We start from the raw sequence: 14,847 nt of genomic DNA, 5'->3' as shown, positions 1-14,847 counted from the left end.
CAATTTAATTAGTAAGTTGGCTATTTCAACATTCAATTCCAACGAATTTCTTTTTTAGAAAAATATATTTACCTTGGCAGCAGCGATGATCTCGGCATAGCTATGGAAGCAAGTATTTATAATTTACTATCATTATAGAACTTTTCAATGCATAACAAAAATGCTGCTTGAAGACCAAATTTTGTATATTGCCTTTAACAATACTAAAAAGACACAATGGATATTTTGAAACTCATAGAATTCACATATCATTTAAATGACTGCTGGTAACATTTTTTATTAGGAATATAATGAGCCAATTCCAATTAAAGTGTTCTGAATGAAGTACAGATCATTGTGAGATAAATTACAAGTTTCACACTCTTATTTTTCCTGCCCCCTTTCTTCTCCTTCTTTTCCTTTCCTTGTTCTGATTAGCCACAATTTAGTACAGTGTTATGCCTATACACTGAAAAAGCATAGTAAACATTAATTATAGTTTATTGAAGTTAGTGCATTATAAATGTTTAGTATGAAAGCAATGATTCTAGCAAATGTTGGAATACGTTATCATCCTGACATTGATTTCAAAGTTACACTGTGAATGTCTCTTAAAATGAAGATATTTATATAAACATAATCTGCCCTATTTAACAGGATCAATACACATGGCAACTTTAAAGAAATATAGTGTATGGTGGCTATCATATACAATATATATATTGTATGTATATTGTTTATTTTGACTTCGGCCAATAATCATAGTTGTCTGGTTATGACTATTTTAAAGATTAAATAACCAGCAAAAATATTAAAGCATTAAAAGCAATAAAATACCTTAATAAGTAGCCAAAGAAATAAATAATAAAAAGATACAATAGCCATTGTCCTAAGATAATGTATGTTCTTAAAATGAAACAAAAAATCAAATCAAACTATAAATTGAAAAGATTAGGATTGATGTGTATATTGAGATAGATCACTGTATTTTACTATGAAAGACATTCCTCTTTTGCTTCTAGCCACTTTACTTTATATGTATATTTTTTATTTCAACACCAGTAATCCCCAACTTTTGACCATTTATTTAATGAAAATATAATGACGTTGAAAAGTCCTCAAAGTTATGGCTGTTGGTCGACTCTCATGGTCACAGGATCACAATTTGGGTGCTTGCCAACCAGCTCACACTTACAATGCTTGCAGTGTCCCGGGTTCATGTGATTGTGATTTGCAACCATCTGGCTTCCAACAAGCAAAGACAATGGAGGATGTTGAATTCGACTGATTGCCTGATTGACTTAATAACTGCATGTTTCACTTAACAATTGCAGTAAACACGATCATAAAACAGAGTCTGGTCATGTGACAACTCGCTTAATGACTACATAGTTTAGCAAAATTCTACTCCCCATTGTGGTTATTAAACTGAAGACTCCTGTACATCCTTTATAGCCCTACTTAAGCTCTTAGATGTATTTTATCAGATAAATAATCATCCTACTAGTCCATTTCCCAAAATATAAAAATATCCCCTCAATAAAGCTTCCCTTTTTTTACACCTGATCTTGTCCAACTTTCACTATATACCAGACAACCCATCACTAATTAACAAACTCTCCTCATTTGTTTTAAAACATGTTAACTTTGACTTTGACTTACAGATCAAGAAGTTGCAGATATGTGCAGTCAACAATAGTATTTTCAGTTATCACCTCCTTTCCATAATAATCCTCATAGATTGACAGTAAATCTTTAACCGGTACATACCTAAAAGTATTAATATCAGAATTTTGATTGAGGCCAACAAAATGCACTGACATAATAAATTATCTAAAGCAATTCTTTCTTTCCTCTTCGAGAAAAATATTGGAAATATTATAGAAATGGAACACTAATCAAACACTACATCAGTAATATGCAATTGGTAGCATGATGCTGCTTGCATATACTGTAGAGAACAGGTTTTGTATTCCAAAATTTTTTTAAGTTCAATTCTTTTTAATTCTCTAGGAATTTAAGCTTCTGGAGGAACAGAAATCTAGCTAACAAATACAAATGAAAAAGAACTAACATAGGCAATCCGGTTCCACCACAAAAGCGCGTAGGACAAAATCGCGCTCGACAAAAGCGCGCTGTGACGTCATCACAGCGCGACGAAAAAGATTGAAAAATGTAAAAATAAAGCGAAAACCTTACCCTAAGCCCCCCAAACCTAACCCTAAACCTAACCCTAAACCTAACCCTAAACCTAACTGTTAAAGTAACGAAAAACCTAACGCTAACCCTTATCCTAACCCTAACGCTAACGCTAACGCTCTAAAGCTAACCCTAACCCTTAACCTAACCCTAACCCTAACCCTAACCCTAACCCTTACCTTTATGTGAATCGGCTTGCTTTAATTTAATTTTTATTAATTTTTATTTGAATTTTTCGATCTTTTTCGTCGCGCTGTGATGACGTCAAAGGCGCGATTTTGTCGATCGCGCTTTTGCCGTCCGCGCTTTTGACGGGTCACGGATCCATCTAGCATTATATAAGGCTGTAGACTATGTTCTACTAAACTAAACAAGTTACCCTTGATCTCCTTCATCCAATACAATTTTAGACTCTAGTTCACAATGGTTCTTGAGCACCTGACTGGCTGAGAAGAAAAAAATAATAGACTTCAGTAATCCTTTCTCATTCTCTCTCTGGAATTTGCAACGCTATATGAGTGCATGTATCAATGTCCATATGCATCAAACACCAACAATTGCATTTGTGGGCTCTTACCAGCTTGCTTTCAAATAATCAAAATCGAGTTCATATTGGCTTAACACATCTCCCCCTAAAATCAGAATGAAATGAGTGTATGTCATCAATTTATTGAACAAAAACAAAATATTTCATGTTGAAACTTTATGAATATAATCCCTTATATATCATATGATTTAATCTAACACAATCTTCAAAAGTCAACCATTCATGTCTGAATGGAGCCCAAACAGATATGACATATTGTAAGCATTGCAGTAATATTGGATATGTCACATGGGCTTTTCATATAAGATTGACTGCCCTTCTATGATGGTTGGCGTTTTCTCTCTCTCTTATAGGTAGCAACACATGTTTTATAGCCATAATGGAACAGTATCAAAGGAATTAGAATGCCAATGATAGTCTTTGAAATGTCAGCCCTTGTGCAACAAGGATCAAATGGCTCGTGAAACTCAAAATAAGTTTCAGAAAAACCTTGTGATACATCATGGGAATCTACAATTTTAGAAAATCTCACAAAGACCTACGAATAAAGTTCCATCTTAATGTAAAGTGGAATCTATAATTTATAGTTCCCTTAGAATATACCCAATGGGAATATATCAGAGATTGAAAACAGCAGCTGATATATATTGAATACCAATTTGTTCTAGGGACAGGGAAAACCAAAATGGAGAAGATCTATGGTATATGAGTACCGTAACAACACTCACATACATAAACATAAACTTTTCAAAAACAATTATAGAATGCCATCTCCGGAATCTAATAACCTTGAGACATTCAAAGGAAATTTAAGGAGAGTTTTCTAGGATTTATAAGTACATAAATTACCAAAATCACCAGTAGAATGAGCTTGTGAATATGAGCCATGAAAATCAATCTAAATAAAAAAGGAACAATATTATTTATAATTCATTATCTCTTTAACAACTAAAGAAATGTTAAGTGCTTTTTAAAAAATTATTTCTTTTTGAAACTAATCCAATTTGTAGAGATAAAACAGTCCCTTGTGGCTTTTTCCCTGCCTGTGTATATAGGAATTCCCTGCCAGTACTAATTTGTTATCAATTGATTGCAAAAATCCCTTCTGTTTCTTGTTTCTCTTCTACCTATTTTCAGAACTTGCCCAGGTGCTTTAATTCAGCCCCAACATATAAACAGCTTTGCAGTTAGCAGTTTTCATCCATAAAAAGCTAAAAAAGAAACCCAACAGGCAAATATTTTTGCTATAAGCTGTATAAACACTTTAAAAGAGCAACATATGGATATTCAATGATGTGGTTGAAATATTAGTCACTTTGTTGTGGTTTATAAAAGCTTTGCAGACTGTATGCATCTGGGTTATGTTTTAATATTCTATTGGCATTTGTGAGGATGGAGCAAAATAATCAACACAGTTGTAAACTAAGCACGTGGAAAAACCCTATGCCTAGAAACAGAACACTACTTACAGCTGCCATGGCCCGTAGAAATCCTTGTTCAATCCCCAAGCTGTGCCAGCTTACATCTGCCACCATGTGAGAGGCAATCCCAAAGAGAAAAGCCACCAGCTTCTCTGTAGCCTATGTACCAATTATTTTTTTAAAAAAAAAGGTAACTCAATAATAACATCATTAAAACCAAGTAGATAAAAAGACAGACAATATGTGACTCCTGTGAGCCAATCTATTTGGTGATGAAAATTGATTGCAATTTTACAAACACAAATATGAATTAGGTAGCTTTAGTTTTTAATATTTGAAATGGTCAGACTGCATATAAAAGATGGTTCTAAAGACAAACATAAATGAGAGAAGGGAAAAGGTAGCAAATATGAGTCTATAGACTTATTTGATTTAGGAGATTTCCACCACCAAATTAGAGATGAATCAATCACTCTGGAGTGTACTAACAGTAATCGTATCTTCTCAAGTAATCATTTCTTATAAAGATAGCCCTGGGTACTTGAGAGACCGCCAGCTGCCAATTACCTCCCAAAGACCCATTAGATCACACAGGGCTGGCCTCCTCCGGGTTCCGTCTACCAACCAATGCCATCTGGCTACCACCCGGGGGAGGGCCTTCTCTGTGGCAGCTCTGGCCCTTTGGAACGAACTCCCCGCAGAGATTTGGACCCTCACCTCTCTCCAGGCCTTCCGAAAAGCCGTTAAAACCTGGCTGTGTCGGCAGGCCTGGGGTTGATGAGTTCCCCTCCCCTCTCGATTTGTGTGGCTGTTGGTTATTCTTTAAATGCTTGTATTTGTAGTTTTTGTGTTTCCCTTTCCCCCCTTGGGTTTGTGCGCCACCCTAAGTCTCGCTGGGAATAGGGCGGCATATAAATAAAACGAAACCTAAACCTAAACCTAAACCTTTATTTCAGAAAGTTGTCCTTCAGACATATTTTTCAAAAACTCACTTTCAGCCTTTATTTCCTCCTTTTAACTTTTACTGTACAAATGCTACCACTTAGCACACAGCCTTTCCCGTTGTGAAAAATGTGGAAATGGAACTGTTTTTTAAAAAATAAATTTACATTTTATATTTTTTAATAACTAGATATTTTGGTAAGACTTTTCTTAGTTATGCTCTTGAAACTTGCATTTGTAAAACAAAGTTATACATATAAACAATTAAAATGTTTTATTCTTACGAACCTCTTTTAGATTTCCTCCCTTTTCAGGTTTGTCTTTCATTTTTTCCGGAAAAATATAATCACTGTAATAATATATCAGACTAGTTGAGAATCAGCAGAAGACGACTATTCTTAGTAAAGACTATTTGTTTACCTTATTTGAATGATCCTTGAGTAGCTTATATTGACTGCTGCATTTTCAACTACATTTTTTTCCCAGCAAAGTAGTTTTTCCACCACAAGTCGGTTCCACCACAAAACTGCGGTCGACTAAAGCGCGTGTGACTAAAGCGCGGTGACAAAACCGCGCCGTCAGAACCACGCGACAACAGCGCGCCGACAACAGCGCGCCGACAGAAGCACGCTGTAACATAACCCTAAAAATAACCCTAAACCTAACTAAACCTAACCCTAAACCTAACCCTAAACCTAACCCTAAACCTAACCCTAAACCTAACCCTAAACCTAACCCTAAACCTAACCCTAAACCTAACCCTAAACCTAACCCTAAACCTAACCCTAAACCTAACCCTAAACCTAACCCTAAACCTAACCCTAAACCTAACCCTAAACCTTACCTTAAGTTAAATCGCGCTTCTGTCGGCGTGCTGTTGTCGGCGTGCTTTTGACATCGCGGTTTTAGCGCCGTGGTGTTGTCGGCGCGCTTTTGACATTCGCGGTTATGTCGTGCCACACACAAGTCAGATGGAATGAGAGCAGAACCTAAAGCTCTGTTTTTAGCTAATTAAAACAGCTGTCTAATTGATCACCGATTTTCTTACTTTCTATTTTTAGGTGTAAAGGTGAGTGAGAAATATCGTTTTTGATTCACAGGGAACAACAGACAGAAACTGTTATTACCTCTTCCCATGGCTGCGGATAGTTCTTTCTGATGTAATGGATACTTGTGTTGAGAAAAGGTGACCAGTGAGTATCTTCAGAAACAGAATGGAACAACCCTGACAATTCAGAGGACAAAGTTATTTTTTTTAAAAAAAACACACTCATATTTATTCTACATGTTGCATTTTAGTCATACAGAATGTTAACATTCAGTAACATTTTAATGGCAAAGTATTACATGAAAGTATTTTAATGTATACAGCAAAACATGTAATAAATCCCAATAATGTGAATAATAAAAATAGCAATAGCAATAGCAGTTAGACTTATATACCGCTTCATAGGGCTTTCAGCCCTCTCTAAGCGGTTTACAGAGTCAGCCTATTGCCCCCAACAACAATCCGGGTCCTCATTTCACCCACCTCGGAAGGATGGAAGGCTGAGTCGACCCTGAGTCAGTGAGATTAGAACCGCTGAACTGCAGATAACAGTCAGCTGAAGTGGCCTGCAGTACTGCACCCTAACCACTGTGCCACCTCGGCTCTTCCAAGATCCCATGCCAAATTCAAAAACATTCCCAGAAGACTGCAGTGAGAAGCACGTTCTACACTACATTGGTACATCCACAAAATCACAGAACTCAACCTTGATTTAAAATAGACTCTACTTTATCTGTTCACTGCGTGTGCCCTGATTTTAATATGATATGCACTAATAAACGTTTCAAAAAACTGCAGTTTATTGTTAGATTTGAAGATGGGCTATTTAGAATGATTTACCCATATACTGTAAGCCAAAATCATAAAGTAAAATCATAGTTAATGAAGAAGAGGAATTAAGTCTAAAGAAGACAGGTTCTCCTACATGATTGTAATGCATCAAGAACTTATTCGCACTTATTGAGCCGAGGTGGCGCAGTGGTTAAATGCAGCACTGCAGGCTACTTCAGCTGACTGCAGTTCTGCAGTTCGGCTGTTCAAATCTCACTGGCTCAGGGTTGACTCAGCCTTCCATCCTTCCGAGGTGGGTAAAATGAGGACCCGGATTGTTGGGGGCAATATGCTGACTCTGTAAACCGCTTAGAGAGGGCTGAAAGCCCTATGAAGCGGTATATAAGCCTAACTGCTATTGCTATTGATGTATTCCAGACAACTTCATTAATAAATGGACTGGCCTACTTTTGCAATAATGTGATCATATTAAAAAATAACTTGACCTAGGATCTCCTACCGCTTTGGCAGATGACAGGATAAAAAGCATCAGGATATACAGTTCCTGCTTGATATGCATCTTGGTGAGCTAGTATTAACTGCACGACATAAACAAACAAATAAGCATTAAACAGATATTATTATAATGCTTAAAATTCCATGTCTATTTTAACAAAATCAGAATCATTCCCCTGAAACATTACAGAAGGCATGAGAGAGATAAGTCACTCCACATGATTTGTCTTTAGTATCAAATTATTAGAAAGTTGTTCTAAATAGGCATCTGCCTTGGCTAATACTCTTTAGCAGGAATTTCTGCAGTAAGGTAACAATTCATCTTAAATCCAGATGTGCACTTTTTTTCAGTATAATGCCTTTTAACATGCTTACAGAAAATTCTGAGAGCTGTCCTCAAAAAGCATCCAGACTCGGAAGTTGGTTCTCTAACTATCCCTCCTCATATTATTCAATAACAATATACTTTATAGATATTTGTCCTACATTTCCACGCATTTAATCAGAAGCTTATTGAATCTATCAACTTTTAGGAAACTATTATGCTGGTCAGTGAAAGAGCTTCCTACATATCAGTGGTGGGTTTCAAAAAATGTTCGAACCTACTCTGTGGGTGTGGCCTCCTTTGTGGGAGTGGCTTGCCGGCCATGTGACCTGGTGGGAATGGCTTGCCGGCCATGTCTTCTCTCTCTCTCTCTCTCTCTCTCTCTCTCTCTCTCTCTCTCTCTCTCTCTCTCTCTCTCTCTTTCCTTCCTTTTGTCTCTCTGTCCCTTTTTCCTTTTTTTCTTTCACCTCTCTCACTTTTTCTTTCTTTTTTTCTTTCTTTCTCTTTCTCTTTCTCTTTCTCTCTCTGTGTGAGTCTGTCTGTCTGTGCGTGTGCGTGTGTGTGCATGTGTGTCAGTTGTGGGTTTCAAAATTTTTTGGAACCTCTTCTGTAGGTGTGGCCTGCTTTCTGGGTCCACTGGTGGAACCTCTTCTAACCAGTTCGGTAGATTTGACGAACCGGTTCTACCGAACTGATGCGAACTGGTAGGAACCCACCTCTGCTACATATCTACAAATAGTTAATAGCCTACATATCTAGCTAAGTAAGATGAAAAAATAAAACACTGTACTCATTTTATTGAAATTATTATTTATTTTTCCTCCCACCCAACAAAGTGACTACAATTAAAAACTATCCCATATTTATGTGTGGTGTTTTCTTGGCTGATTCAAGCCAATGGGGTTGGTGTGCTTCAGTTCTTTCAATTGAATAGCCTCAACCTTTGAGACCCAGACTTTCTCCATCACAGTCTCTGTCCACTGAAATAAAGTTCAGCCTGAAATCTGATTGGCTCTAACTCTGATAACATTTTAGAAAGTCTTGAAAACCTGGCTTTTCTTCCAGACCTTGGATTAGGATGGCTGGAGCCCCTTTTGAATTCCATCTTGGCTACCTTCAGCATCTTGTTCTTCATCTGCTTTTCTAACTGGTTTTTCCTAATTGTTTTTGGATTGTAGTCTATTTTGTTTGTTATGCAGGTAGTCCCCAACTTACAACCATTCATTTACTGACCGTAAATGAAATGACCGGAAAGAAGTGAGTTATGACCACTTTTCACACTTATGACTGTTTTGGCCTCCACATGGTCATGTGATGAAAATTCATACGCTTGGCAACTGATTCACATTTGTGGTGGTTGCAGAGTTCTGAGATCATGGGATCATCTTCAGACAAAGCAAAGTCACTGGGGAAGCCAGATGCACTTAATAACTGTAATACCACCATAACCACTGCAGTGATTCACTTAACAACTATGGCAAGTAAGATGGAGCAAAATTCACTTAACAACTATCTCACTTAGCAATTGAAATTTTGAGCTCAACTGTGACCATAAGTTGAGGACTACCTGTATTGTGTACCACCAGTAGTCATTTGAAGTTGAGTGGAAATTTGACTTAACTTAACTTAACCTAACCCAGTGTTTCTCAACCTTGACGACTTTAAGTCCTGTGGACTTCAACTCCCAGAATTCTGGGAGTTGAAGTCCACAGGACTTAAAGTTGCCAAGGTTGAGAAACACTGACCTAACCTAATTTAATTTAATCTTTAGCCCTATCTATAAGCCTGGCAGTATTATGGTACTGATTCATGTTACAATAATAAACCTTCTACCTTACGATAGTCAACTTGTCCATCTTGCTGGCTGAAAAATTCCAGCCCTCTATGAGCTGGAAAAAAAAAAGATCATAATACATTTAGCGATGTATATTTGTAATAGGATCGAGAAACTGTAGAGAAGAATCTGTTGCAACTTTTCAACCAATAAATATCCACAGTTTATATAGGTACTCACACATGCTTTCCAAAATGCTGGGCCTTTCCTCACAGTTCAGTTAAAATGTTATCTCTCTGTCCTTCAGCCAATACAAATTATTTTCTTCTTTTAACCACCCTGTAATCCCTTGCATCAGGTTGGAGTTGGGGTGACTGAATGTAGCACAAGTATTTACTGGCTGGATGCCCTTCCTAATGCCTACACGGAGTTTGCAGCAGACAATTACTGTGCCCAGAGAGTAATATCTGCCTCTATTTAGGATTGAACTCACAGCCTCCTGATTGTCAAGCAAGAGCTCCTCGTCTAGGCCATCACACCACTCTCAGCCAACAAAAATTATACCAGTATAAAATGTTCTGTCCCCATTACAGATCCCCAAGTGGCTTCCTGGTCCTCTGTTTTGGCTTGTTGTCAAATTGCATGTATCTTGATTTCATTGTATCTTGATTTCATGTATGCAGGGCAGGTTAATCATTTACTATTGTTTCTGATTTTGCTGCTTTTTCCTCAATTACATCAACCATCAGGATTCTATCTGCCAATCATGAATACAGTCAGCTGCCAAAAATTCTGGATAGTCCAAGGCAGTGGCCTCTAAAATAGGAAAGGCTCTCCTGTCAACCCAGATGATCATCCTGCTGGACAGGCTTCTTTGAATACTGTGTTTAGGCTAAGGCAGAACAGGCCTCTCTCAAATCATGGATTGACTGCTTTCAAGTGGGCCTGTTTTGACAGCTCTAAATTTAGGATCCAAATAACACTTCCCACCATCTGATCAAAAAATCTCGGTAAGGAAAACCCCACCACTCACAGACATATTAGCTGACCAATGGCCTTATTTTGACGATGGATATCCAAAGAATTGTGTCAAAAATAGTCAACCAAGCAGTTGAGCATAATGGCAGGCTAGCAAAGCAGAACTGTTTCTGCTTCTCCAATGCTTTTCCAAAGGATTCTAAATATGTAGTCAAACAGTACATGGTTTAATTTTTAGAACGTTATTTTCTCCAATTCTTTGTCTCCTATTCTACTATTATTTCAATTACTTAGCTACTCCTGCTAACAGCTTACCTATTTCAATATGTGTTGACAGACCACAGGGCATAATTCTTTCACAAAAATTGCAAAGTACAGCCAGAACCAACCAAATCCTTAAGGCTTCCATGCCACAGATAATCTCTTGTCTATGCCACAGTTTTGAAGATGAGTTCAATAGGATTGCAACCTTTGAAATATGAAAGTAAATACATTTCTAAATCAAATAGGACAACTGTACTGATGCAAAAGGTCTCATGCTTGAAATTCATTTCCCCATTTCTATAAACAAATAAATTATTTTATTTTAAAGACAGAATTAGACCAAAAGAAACCTAAATTTCCTTACGCATTGGTAATGAGTCAAATCATGCCTAAAATTAAGGAGGTGAACTTTTATTAAAGAGAACGCTTAGGCAAATCTAATTCTTGATTTTTTAGCCAATCAAGAGTTATCTCCAGATGGATAGCTCCTCTGCTTCAATTAAAAGTCATTGCTTAATGGAGTTTCTGTCATATAAAATAAAGAAGCCAGGAACAAATATAACAGATTACAAATGCAAGATCTTATCGGCCTTAAAATTAGTAGTTGTGTTCATCTGGCAGCCTCCCTTGCCAAATATGGTATCTGTACAAAAAAAATATCATCAAACAATATCCATCTTTTTGAAAAAAGCAAAGTTGAAATAAGTGTATTTATCTTCCATTTTCCACTAATGATGCAGTGCTTATTTTACTCACCATGAAAATAACTGCCAATGAACAAAAGGTGTGCAAGATAGCAGTTTATATACATATCTTGATTCATGGGTTTATAAAGAGCTGCTAATGAAATTCTGAAGTAAATGCAGCAATTCATATTAAACAGCAATCCTTTCAAAGTGCTAGAAAAGTTTGGAAAATACTGAAAGAGAGAATCTCAGCAAGTCCCTCACTTGGCCCTACCTTCACTCCGCACCTTGGGTTTTCTCTGCTACGTGTGGGATGGAATTTGGACCCACAATATTATATACTTTTTATCCGCAGCTGCCTCTGCCCATTTATTTTGCCCATTTAAAATATGTCTACAACTTTTGTCATGTAATACCAGAATTGTTGGTAACATAGTACGTAAGCACAATAATTTATTTAAAGAACAAATAACGGTACAACAAGTATTCAGTAGGCATGATTAAAAGCAGCAATAAACTTTTCAGCGACAAGTACAATGCTAAAGCCAGAGTAAGAGGTTATATAAATTGAAACGCCTGGATGTCAGATTCATTTTAACGGGAGGTTGAAAAGATTATAAAGTAAGCATTACTTGCTGTATCCTTTGAGGAAGAAAATGTTCCCAAACTAAGGTTCTCCCAGAGTGAAGTTCTTTTCTTTAAAATAGCACTTCCTGCATGGGAGGGATTTGGAACAATGCCATTTTGGAAGGTCTTAAATCATGGCTTGGCATGACAAGTTGGTTCCAAAGTTGTTCCAAAGAGCTAGAAATGAAAGGGGGGGGAAAGCACCTTAAACTGAGTGAAAAGGCAAAATAAGGCAACAGTACGGTTCTTCTCATTGGAATTCTTTTAATATTTGAATGAATCGTATTCAACATCCTGCACAGAATTTCTAAGTCAACTTTGTGGCAATGATGAGAGCATGGATGACCAGAGCCAGATCGTTTTTGTTGTGAAATAACTATGACTAATATTATCCATGCCACTAAGACCATTTGAAGCTTTGGTTTATTGGCTCTTATCCAGATCATTACCAAATCTAGATACCACTTCAATATCTGCAGGTAGTCTGTGCTGAACCAGAGAAATAGTGTTACATGCCAAGACCAAATGATTGATACAACAATTCCAAATTCTTGAAATGTTCCCATTCAGAAGCTTTGTATAAATGTTAAAGAGCATAAGAAATATAATAGACCCTGTCATACTGTTTCTTCTTCCCTGACCACTTAAACTAATGTGGATAATGGAAATGCAACTGCTTCACCCATTCATCATTCCTCTTTGTAGATTCATATACCAACGTACCCAAGGTTAATCCATCTTTTGCCCAATACATTTAATCATAAACTGGATTTGCACACCAGTGTCTTTTGGAGGGGGAGCACTCAGCAGAGAGAAGTTAAATCAAGTCCCCTCCTCATTGTACAGTCATGATTCAATGTCATGATCCAATGTGGCAAATGAGTGGTCAGAAGAAAATGCTGGATCCAATTCTCCAATGGCAACAGAAAATGACAATTTATAATGATGAATATGTCAGCGTTCCAAATACCATGTAAAATTAAATCAGAGTCGAAGGCAAAACTATGATTAAAGTTCCAATTTAATAAAGCAGGCATGTTGGCACATAGCTGTGGGGATTCCAACTCTGGAAGTTACATCAGAATCCCACCCAGTTAAAAGTTCATGATCTTGTCCCCACACCCACAGTCCATCACATGGTCCAATCTCCTTCTTCCACGCTGGCGTCCATGCCCAGCTTCTTCCGGTCAGGTGTACTGGTGTGGAGACAAAGGATGACCTTGCTTCTAGTAAAGAATGAAAAACAATACATTCCAAAATCCTACTCCTCCTATTCCCCCCTCCCATTGACTATACTTAAAGAAACAGCATAATGAAATTAGAGAAAGTGTGGCAGGCCAAAATTCTAAAAGGAATATAAATGCAGGCCTGACAGGATCATTTAAACATCCTAGGAACATAATCTCTGCATTTAAGAGGGCATTCTCAATCAAATGAAACATTTTTCAAAGGGCAAATTTTTAAAGAGGTTTAACAAACCTGTAACAGCAAAATAAAACGTTATTTTTAAAAATCACATTGAATATACCAATCAGCTCATTGATGCACAAGGATAGCTATATTATTACAGATCTATATTTGAATGACCAAGTTAATAACCTTTCCCATCTCTATTTCTGCATGTTTGTTTTCCCTGGACTAAATTGTTCATAATTTATGCTCCCAACATATAGATTTACAATCAGTATAGAATAACAGAATTGGAAGGGACCTTGGAGGACTTCTACGCCAACCCCCTGCTCAAGCAAGAGTCCCTATACCATTCCAGAGAAGCGGCTGTCCAGTCTCTTCTTTAAAAGCCTCTGGTGATGGAGCACCCACAATGTCTGAAGGCATCTCATTCCACTGATTACCCTAATTGTTCTCATGGTTAGGAAATGTCCCGGTTGCTTCTCACCTTGATTAGTTTTCAAGCATTGCTGATGCTTTAGAAAATAGATTGACCCCTCTTCTTTGTGGCAGCCCCTCAAATATTGGAACACTGCTGTCATGTCACCACTAGTCCTTCTTTTAACTACAGGTGAAAACTCGAAAAATTAGAATATCGTGCAAAACCCAAAGACCAGGTGACTGCGGCACACATGCGCACCAGCCAGCTGGTCTTGGGGTTTCCGGCACTCCAGTGCACGCAAAGAGAGCTGGCAAGCGTGCATGCGCGGGCCAGAGACCAAAAGCTGGCGACAGCACATGTACCCACAGAGAGGCTCTGCGTGTGCCATAGGTTTGCCATCCCGGCCCTATACCATTTCTGACAGTTGGCTGTCCAACTCTCTTCTGGAAAGCTTCCAGCAATGCCACTCTTGCAACTTCTCTGAAGGGAAGCCATCCCATTGGTTGACTTCTCACTGTCAGAAAATGTTCTCCTTATTTCTAGGCTGAATCTCTCCTTGATTAGTTTTCATCCTGTTGAAAGAAATGTCCTTTTGGGTTCAGCTCCAAGTGGGGAAGAAGACACTGGAGACATGGAGGCTGCTTGGAAAGATGGTTTATTGTTGGGACAGGGCCACATGGCTTGAGCCCTGAACAGAAAAGGTGATCACATTTTTCAATGTTGGTGGAGAAGAAGAGAAGGGCTGAAGGAGGGGCTTGCTAGGCTTTTTATAACCTGTTCAGTCCCACCTCTCTGTTTCCTGTTCCTGTGTAAGAAATGTATTCTGATTGGTTGTCAGACTCCCATGGTGCCATGCAGGGGGCTACTCTCTAGGCTGTGATGAGTCCAGGTATAGATGAGTTCTCAGGTGCCATGTGGAGAGTTGAGTAATATCCCTTC

At 37.8% G+C, this 14,847-nt stretch overlaps 1 protein-coding gene across 1 annotated transcript in view; it reads right to left on the bottom strand.

Annotated features, from left to right (window-relative positions):
- Positions 1-10,985, bottom strand: part of GPLD1 (glycosylphosphatidylinositol specific phospholipase D1) — a 40,981-nt gene extending 29,996 nt beyond the window's left edge. Inside the window, exons 1-9 of the mRNA XM_087707375.1 lie at positions 10,816-10,985; positions 9,582-9,637; positions 7,428-7,506; positions 6,216-6,313; positions 4,195-4,305; positions 3,575-3,623; positions 2,756-2,810; positions 1,642-1,749; positions 73-100 (exon numbers count right to left, since the gene is read on the bottom strand). Coding sequence (XP_087563501.1) covers positions 73-100; positions 1,642-1,749; positions 2,756-2,810; positions 3,575-3,623; positions 4,195-4,305; positions 6,216-6,313; positions 7,428-7,506; positions 9,582-9,637; positions 10,816-10,909 — 678 coding nt within the window. The 5' untranslated portion in view covers positions 10,910-10,985. The remainder of the gene's footprint in view (positions 1-72; positions 101-1,641; positions 1,750-2,755; positions 2,811-3,574; positions 3,624-4,194; positions 4,306-6,215; positions 6,314-7,427; positions 7,507-9,581; positions 9,638-10,815) is intronic.
- Between the last annotated feature and the right edge of the window lie 3,862 nt (positions 10,986-14,847).

Source organism: Thamnophis sirtalis, unplaced genomic scaffold (genome assembly GCF_051295495.1).
Source record: "Thamnophis sirtalis isolate CommonGarterSnake01/CBP01778 unplaced genomic scaffold, rThaSir2_p1.2 scaffold_2, whole genome shotgun sequence".
NCBI classification, from domain to species: Eukaryota; Metazoa; Chordata; class Lepidosauria; order Squamata; family Natricidae; genus Thamnophis; species Thamnophis sirtalis.
Note: the sequence above shows the minus strand (reverse complement) of the source record. Positions and strands in the feature narration are given on the sequence as shown.